General features: G+C 41.4%; 1 protein-coding gene across 1 annotated transcript; it reads left to right on the top strand.

Annotated features, from left to right (window-relative positions):
* The first annotated feature begins 4,523 nt into the window (after positions 1–4,523).
* Positions 4,524–7,732, top strand: LOC121369114. Its single transcript, XM_041493973.1, has 2 exons — positions 4,524–4,680; positions 6,481–7,732. Exon 2 carries the CDS (start codon positions 6,526–6,528, stop codon positions 7,498–7,500), a length of 975 nt encoding a protein of 324 aa, XP_041349907.1. The 5' UTR covers positions 4,524–4,680; positions 6,481–6,525; the 3' UTR covers positions 7,501–7,732.
* Positions 7,733–9,632: the final 1,900 nt, after the last annotated feature.

Raw genomic sequence — 9,632 nt, 5'->3', positions numbered from 1 at the left:
CTGCACTTGTTTATGTGCCTTCTCAATGTCAGACAGTTTTTTGTACTTGGCTTCGTCACAGTGCCAGGTTAGGTCTGTGTTGATCACAACACTTTTAGTGGCGACTTTGACAGCAGCTGCTGCTGCATATGACTTATCAGCCACTGTCGGTGTTACTGTCTCCATCAACCTTCTGGCATCCATGAAGGATATTTTATTTTGTACCTTAACCTGTTGAACTCGTTTTTCCAGTTTCCACCGTGGATACTCTCGCGAGTATCCACAGTGGTTGCCCTTGCAGTTGAGACAAAGTATATCGTTCTTGCATGTCTTGCTGCCATGGTCTAAAAGACCACAACGAGCACATGTAAGTTTTCCACGACACGTGTTCTGACTATGGCCAAACCTCTGGCATTTGAAGCAACGCAAGGGGTTTGGAATAAAGGGTTCAACAGGAATATTAAGGTAACCGGCTTTGACAGATTGAGGAAGGGTAGGGACGTTAAAGGTGAGGATACAAGTATTCGTCGGTAACAAATCATTGTTTCGACGAACCTTTATCCTCCTCACAGCAGTAACACCCTGCGGACTTAAATTTTGGCATATTTCTTCCTCGCTTACTCCTTCCAGATCTCTGCATCTGATCACTCCCTTTGACGAGTTGAGGGAGGTATTGCGGAGTTACCTTAATCGGCACGTTGCATAAAACTGTCGACTTGAGGAGGCAAGTTGAATGTTTTTAGGTTAAATACTCAACCAACAGCCCATTCTTAATTTGCTTAACAGATTTTGGCTCACCAGCCATGCCAACAATTGCCTTTTGAATAGCAAAAGGTGAAAGTTTATTCAAGGCCCCATCATCAGTGGAACTGATGACGAGAAACCTTGGCCAATGTTGTGAAGAAATCACTTTGGATTTCTTCACATTTATTTTAGATTTCATGGACTCTTCGTCCGAAGACAAGAAGTCCGAAACTTCGGTGTGGACCCTTTTAAGGGTCCCATCTAAGGTTCATAAATCAGTTTTACCCATATTTGGTTAAAAAGGTTCATCAACCACCCACCCCCCCCACCCCCCCCCCCCCCCCCACCCCCCCCCCCCCACGCCCACCCCACCCCCCCCCACCCCCCCCCCCTCCCCCACCACCCCCCCCCCCCCACACCCCCCCCCCCCCCCCCCACCCTCCCCCCCCCCCCCCCCACCCCCCCCCCCCCCACCCCACCCCCCCCCCCCCCCCCACCCCCCCCCCCCCCCCCCCAAACCACCCCCCCCCCCCCCCCCCCCCCCCCCCCCCCCCCCCCCCCCCCCCCCCCCCAACCCCCCCCCCCCCCCCCCCCCCCCCCCCCCCCACCCACCCCCCACCGAGTCCAACAAGGGGACATGGTGCTGCGGATATCCAGCAGACAGCCATGCCAGGGATACATGGTTGATATACTTGGGCAATAAGAATAACAAAACCACCCAATTGACCCTAGCCACCGCCCCAAGAGCAACACATTCATATGGTGTTGTCACGGGGATTCTATAATACCCGTAACTGAATAAAACACGATTGTCCAAATATCTCTCCTAACTGTATATCTATTAGATCTCTCTGTAACGGGCGGTTATACCCTAATGTGGCTCGTCTGGGTATGATCAGAGATAAGATCTTATATAAAGTATATATTATTATAGCACGTTTAGTTCACTAGAAACACAACAAAAACACAATACACTTTGGAATCTGTATTAACCTACGCAGACCAATGTACTGCCACAGTAGTTAATTAATAACAACAATAATAACAACCCAGGAACTGATCACTTAATTAGTTAATCTCTAGGTGTCTAGTTTACACAATATGCTAATCACTTCGCCGTGACACAACACCCACACGTGTGATAATTGAGAAACGCTAACACACACATGTGCGATAATGGAGAAACGCTTCCAGGGGAACTTAATTAATAAAGTAATTACAACACTATTCCTATCTGGTTAATTTTTAATTAACCCTAACTACTCATTCAATAACCTTGTAATACAGAATTAATACTGGTACCTATCACAATAAAGACAATAACCTACAGTTTACCTAGGTCCTCTAGGATGACTGGCTAAGCTTTATATTACCAAATACTCGTATAAATATAGAACAGTAAGACTACGATTTACTTCGTCAGATGACCGAAGACACTGTCTAAATAATATTGATTAATACAGTATCAAAAGATTTAAAGTCACATCAATCACATCAAGGTTATACACAGAGCAGAAAATATATATTTACCAAAGTCCCGTCTGAACTAATATAGATCGTTCAGTGGACAACGACCGTTCCCCTCGGATACCTTCCTGTGTCTCCTCGATATCTCTAAAATCCTATCTATTTATTCGAAAACTCTCAGAGACAGCGAATATCGCCTGGGGGTACAAGGCGGTCCTCCCCCTATCAAGTGATATATCCCCAACTCTCAGAGACGCATTTTTCTCTTTGATCGCCAGACTTACTGACGCCGATCGTCGCCAAATCACGGTTGTAAAACCCGCACTCGCGGAGGTATTACGTAACTACTCGCCACATGGCCTCCGCATCTGGCTGGGTGTGTATTAGAATGTACAGCTCGACCGTCGTGCAGATGTATTTCGTAACAAAGTTGCCCACCTGGGCTAAGTGCATAGGAACTGCACACGGCCCTCTAACACAATTAATATCGCCACAGGCGAAAACAAAATTAAGAGCATGTTTCCGTCACAGGTGTATAAAACAATGTTTGCTCTTGACTAATGTAAACAAAACAAAGATTGTTTGCTCTGGAGCTTGGCATGACCAGCCGATTGATCAGGTCGGGCCTTCCTGACCTCCCGTCTACATGAACTCCGGGCCAAAGTGGTGTATTGTCAATGGCAATATACTCGGTTGCAGACATTAACCATAACTCAACCACCAGGATCCCATCATCCACTTCACGGGTCGCACCTCACGGCAAACAAGGCGCCTCATACGAGGAGTTGTGCATTTATTGGGCATTCTATAAAAGAATGTTCACCCCTGCACCACAGTGAGGTTAATGCACACGCAGGGAATTAGGGACGTTGAAGATATACTCTTTACATTCCAGCAAAACATTTATCTTACCCAGTGTCATTATGCAACTATGATGCTGCACAAGTCCCTTTAATTTTCAAATCATCTTTAAAAATATGTAAAGCGAGGAAAACGGCATCTTATTCAAACTCATTGTCACTGGTGTTACTAATGGTCATTGGTGTTACTTAGTACCTGGTAACACCAATGCCAGGTAACACCAATGACAAATAAGTGCATAATTAATTCATGCTCTCTAAAGAAACAGTTGAGAAAACTGAAAAAGTGCATGTTGTAGCAGACATACGATGTCTACAATAACATACAAAATATACACCAATGACAGTGAATAAACCTATTTTTATATTTTGACAACACATTCATGACATTTAAAGAAAACTATTCACAACTGTTCATATGTCAGATGTGTTTGACAAATAAGTTCGATGGCCAATATCTACCGGTGGAATGTTTCATCTTGAGAGCATTTTAAATTTTAGTTTCTTTTGTTTTCTCATAAGTATATACAGTAACACCAATGACATAAAACTCCAGGGACAAACTTATATTGCCCACCATCTTTTGAATACGGAAAATATTTACAAGATTTCTTCTTTAGTGAGTAAGGTATTCAGTGTTATGTCTTCTGTTATATATTTTAACAGTGCATGTTATGTATAGTGTTGTGCTTGGGACAGGTAACACCAGTGACAGTTTACACTAATGTCGAATAAAATCTCTATTAAAGCTGATTACCAGAGAGAAAAAAAATGCTATGACAGGATTATATTATTAATAAGGTATTGTTACAGACAACAAATTTAGTTTTCTATATATAAATAAAAAAGAAATTGTGCAGGGACATATAAGTGACACTTTCTGTAGAATGACCCACATACATACAAATATACGATCTCCTACACACTCTCTCTCTCTCTCTCTCTCTCTCTCTCTCTCTCTCTCTCTCTCTCTCTCTCTCTCTCTCTCTCTCTCTCTCTCTCTCTCTCTCTCTCTCTCTCTGACACACGCACAACCGGACTCGGTTGCGCAATGGTTAAGCCATCGGACTACAGGCTGGTAGGTACAGGGGGCGCAGCTCGGTACCAGTTCCAACCCAGAGCGAGTTATTAAGGGCCCAATGGGTAAGTGTACGGCCACTACACCCTCTTCTCTCTCACTAACCACTAACCAACAAACAACTAACCCACTGTACTGGACAGACAGCCCAGATAGCTAAGGTGTGTGCCCAGGACAACGTGATTGAGCCTTAATTGGATATAAGCACAAAAATAAGTTGAAATAATAAATAACACACACACACACACACACACACACACACACGTAATCAACCAATCAATCAAACCCCCACACATTGCTAATGGCCAAGTCACCAGTTTGCAATGTACGCCTATTGTTCGCATTTGTATTCGTGCAGTTTTTAGTATTCGAACTCTGTGTATTATTCATGAGCAGTCATGCGTACTAGTATTTGTTTGGTGTGCAGGGCAAGTTATTTACAACTGACGTATCTTGGGACTTCTTGCTATATTGCTATTCTGACAGCCATCTTTTCAACGAGCTATATCACATGGACGCAATGAGGAAATAGCTGCAAACGGCCGGAGTTTGGTAAGTAAAGTACGAGTCCATCTAGTTCGAAACAGTGTCCTTCAGCCCTGTCATGTTTATAAAAGGGTTAGGACACTATCATGTTTATAAACAAGGCTGGGCTAAGGTAGGCTATTCTACAGATGACCTATCACGTTTATAAACAAGGTCGGGCTAAGGTATCCTACAGATAACCCTATCACGTTTATGCACAAGGTGGAGATAACTCTAACACGTTTATGAACAAGATGGGGCTACGGTATCCTAGAGATAACCCAATCACGTTTATAAACAAGGTGGGGGCTAAGGTATCCTAGAGATAACCCTATCACGTTTATACTTAAGGTGGAGATAACTATCACGTTTATAAAAAAAAAATGTGGGGCTAAGGTATCTTAGTAGTAATCAAATCACGTTAATAAACAAGGTGGGGATAATATATCCTAGAGTTAACCCTATCACGTTTATAAATATGGTGGGGCCAAGGTATCCTGGAGATAACCCTATCACGTTAATAAACAAGGTGGGGCTAAGGTATCTTAGATATAACCACCTCTCTCGTTATCTCTCTATCTGTATCTCTTCTCGTTCCCTGTCTCTGTCTGTCAATCTCTCTCTCTCTCTCTCTCTCTCTCTCTCTCTCTCTCTCTCTCTCTCTCTCTCTCTCTCTCTCTCTCTCTCTCTCTCTCTCTTTTTGGGCTATTTCTCGTTCCAGTCAGTTCACCACGACTGGTATATTAAAGGCCGTGGTATGTGCAATCCTGTCTGTGGGATGAAAGAAAGAAAGAAGTGTTTTATTTAACGACGCACTCAACACATTTTATTTACGGTTATATGGCGTCAGACATATGGTTCAGGACCACACAGATTTTAAGAGGAAACCCGCTGTCGCCACTACATGGGCTACTCTTCCGATAGGCAGCAAGGGATCTTTTATTTGCGCTTCCCACAGGCAGGATAGCACAAACCATGGCCTTTGTTGAACCAGTTATGGATCACTGGTCGGTGCAAGTGGTTTACACCTACCCATTGAGCCTTGCGGAGCACTCACTCAGGGTTTGGAGTCGGTATCTGGATTAAAAATCCCATGCCTCGACTGGGATCCGAACCCAGTATCTACCAGCCTGTAGACCGATGGCCTGCCACGACGCCACCGAGGCCGGTGTCTGTGGGATGATGCATATAAAAGATCCCTTGCTTGTAAAAGAAAAATGTAGCAGGTTTCCTTTCTAGGACTATTCGTCAAAATTACCAAATGTTTCACATCCAATAGTCGATGATTAATACATTAATGTACTCTAGTGGTGTCGTTAAACAAAAATAAACTTTAACTATCCATCTATCTTTCTCTCTGTGGACCCATTAGGAAATTTCCTGACCCAGTATTCTACAACTAGTATATCAAAGGTCGTGGCATTTGCTATTAATTCTGTGAGGAAGTGTAAATACAATATTTATTTCTGCCAATCGGTAAGAATGACTTTTGTGGCCAATCTGATTAAAATTAGCTCTACTGGGTCTGCCACATGTAATAGTGGAGCTAATTTTAATTAGATTGTTTTGTGGCGGAATCGGATTTTATGTCTCTAGAACACGTTAGACACCAAACAGCCATTAATTAAACCGTCTATCTGGATGTATTTAAACAAACATTTATTTTATTTCGTTCAGCGTTTGATCAATAAATTTACGTTGTATTGGTTAATCATTTTAAGTTTAAAACACTTCTTTGATTTTACCTTTAATAGTTTTACACCCTATAAAACGATGTGCGTTCGTACTGAGGTGTCGTTAAATATCCATTCATTATTCTATTTTCAGAAAGAAAACGCCTTGCCCACACCAACGTTGATGTTAAAAGGGTAAATGATGAGTATTTTCGGTGACTGTTTCGTGACGTGCTGTGTCAAATTACATGGTGTCCCGTCCAGAATCGTCTGCCTCGTCTTACTGATCCTTCAGAGCTCTGTTATCAACTATTACCTTATCGCGTACATCGGCAACTCCAGTTTTGCCTGGATAGCATTCGACGTAGCCATCATTATAAGCTTCATTGTATCATTTGTCATTGCTAGCAAGAAACTGCGTGTGGAAGCCACCACGAATGAACACATCAACGCCATCGGCCTTGGATGGTTTGCATGGTTGGTGTACTCTACCGCTCTGGTTGCTCGAATGGTTATAATCCTTGACAGGTTTGCCCACATTCTGGACGAAAAGAACTTCTTTGGTCCAAGCACCTTGAAGACGACGCTAGCTTTAGCTTCTTGCGTGTTTCTCTTCCTCTTAGTGGCTCTCCACAACACTAAAATAAGCAGTGAACGCAGACGGTACATCGAAGAACTGACGGGCACTGTTATCTTTGACATCTTTGACACCGTCGACATCATCGATGTTCTCTTTGACAAGGAGGCTCGAGATCTGTTCACTCCGGGGATGAGACCAGCGATCCTTGCAGTTTCAGGGGGAAACATCATCATACCCACCGTACCTCTCATCACTCTGAGCATCACCAATTTCGGACGCAAAAAGATGACAAAACGTTTCGTCTCCATTCACAAGCTGGCTGTAACTCTGCTAATAAACGTACCAAATCTCGTTATCAGGATGGTTATGTGGCACGGATTTAGTGTGGGTATCTCTCCATTTATTATGAAAAATTTACTGCTGATTGGCATCGTCTTGTACGAGTTCTATGAGCACAAGAAAGAGAAGTTAGAGGTGGATGAGGCCGAATCAACCCCAGAGCCTCGAACAATGTTTGAGAACAGTGTGCGCGACGAACAGAAAATACAAACGGATGGCTGTAATCAGAATTTTACAATGACTGAAAGAATTTAAGTGGGCGTTGTTGTTGTGTTGTTGTTGGGTTTGTTTGGGGTTTTTTTTGGGGGGGGGTGGGGGTAAATTTATGTTTATATAGTAAATTTATATTTTCCTACTTTTGTAGAATTTTTATTTAACAACACGTTTCTTCCAAGACAAATTTTGCACATTTTTGTGAAGAATATAAGTTCCTTAAAATGTTTCTAATAGACCTACTGTTCATTACTTGATAAAACATGTTTCTGGTGCTGATTTTGTTTGGTATATATAATGGATCTAATCAGATACAGTTATCAGATACCGTATATTATATCATATAATGTGAATATCTGCAAGTTATATCTATTCATTCATTCATTCATCCATCCATCCATCCATCCATCCATCCATCCATCCATCCATCCATACCTACGTACCTACATACATATATACATACGTACATACATACATACATACATAGACAGATACACGGACGGACGGACGGACGAATACACGGTAAGTGAAGCCCCGAGGTTATAAACAATTTTTTCAGCTTCTACCAACAGCTTGAACGGGTTTGACATCACTGCTGGCTCTAAGATGTTTTTCCTGTAGGCACCCAATTACCATCGTCTCCCAACCAACTACTGGAACCTTTTTGTGAATATATACCGGTTGCGGTGTGTATGAGCGTGCGTGTGCGTGCGTGTGTGTGTGTGTGTGTGTGTGTGTGTGTGTTTTGGACTTGAAAACTTTTTCGTAAATAATCCAATGTACATTTTATTTAATAGCTTTAATACATTGGTCACTTTCACCAAAACCCTTTTTCGGCATATTAATACATATTTTATTTTCTTCGCCTATATAACGTCATTCCACTCCCTCTGAGGGGATCAGATGACGTTATAGTTCGACAGTGTCACGCATGATGAGCTGGGGTTCAAACTGGCACACAGTGGAGTTCGTGGAAAGGTGCTACAAGTAATTAAATCTATGTATGACAGTGCTAAAGCGTGTGTTAGACTGGGTGGTGAAATATCCGACTGTTTTTCATCTTCCATCTGCCGTATGCAAGGGGAAGCTCTTTCGTCAATGTTGTTTTCTCTGTTCGTCAATGACATGGAAATGCTGATGATAGCTGAAAACTGTCAAAGTTACCAAATTCAAATGCTGAATATTTTTCTTCTATTATATGCTGACGATACAGTTATATTTTCGGAAAATCCAGACGACCTACAACACATGTTAAATGTTTTAAATAATTACATTTAAAAAATGTAATTTCACTGTGAATGTTGATAAAACAAAAATTGTGGGTTTTTTAGGAAAAGAAAGCAGTTAAACCCAAACGAACATTGGTATTATAATGGTTCACCTGTAGAAATTGTCGACAATTTTTTTATCTTGGACTTCAGTTCTCCTACAATGGTAAATTTACGGACTCTCAAAAGTCACTTGCCAATCAGTCTCCAGGAAAGCAAACTTCGTGTTAACTAGGAAAATGAATGACTTAATACTAAACATTGAAACTAAACTTTCACTATTTGATGCTTATGTGCAGCCTATTATGAGCTATTCTAGTGAGGCTTAGGGCTTCTGTATTTCACCAGATATAGAGTAAGTTTATTTACAGCTGCTAAAGAGACTGCTTTGTGTGCGAAAATCTACCTCTTCTGCTATGATTTATCACGAACTTGGACGTTTCCCTCAACTGATTATAAGGAATATTAGTATTATTAAATATTGGGTGTTGTTATTAAAAACCGATAATTGTATACTCCAAGCTTGTTACAAGGAACTTATTGATCTACTACGGAGTAAATCAAATTGTAAAATGAAATGGTTGTACCATGTGAACAAATTACTATGTAAAAAAAAAAAAATATTCTTGTGTATGGGAAGCTCAGTATGTCACAAATAAAAATGCTTTCCTATATCAATTTAAAAAACGTCTTCAAGACAACTTTGTACAAAACACTGCTGCTGTACTTAATAATTCATCAAACTGTATACTATACAAACATATTACGTATATATTTCAGCTTTAGCCATATTTACAGAAACCTGTTTTAGCTAAATATAGATGTATTCTAACCAAATATAGAACACACTCTCACTCTTTAAATGTTGAAACCGGAAGATATTCTGGCCTGGACAGAAATGATCGC

This window comes from Gigantopelta aegis, chromosome 3 (assembly GCF_016097555.1).
Source record: "Gigantopelta aegis isolate Gae_Host chromosome 3, Gae_host_genome, whole genome shotgun sequence".
In the NCBI taxonomy this organism is placed as follows: domain Eukaryota; kingdom Metazoa; phylum Mollusca; class Gastropoda; order Neomphalida; family Peltospiridae; genus Gigantopelta; species Gigantopelta aegis.
The sequence above is the reverse complement of the archived record's forward strand: the minus strand, read 5'-3'. Positions and strand labels throughout refer to the sequence as shown.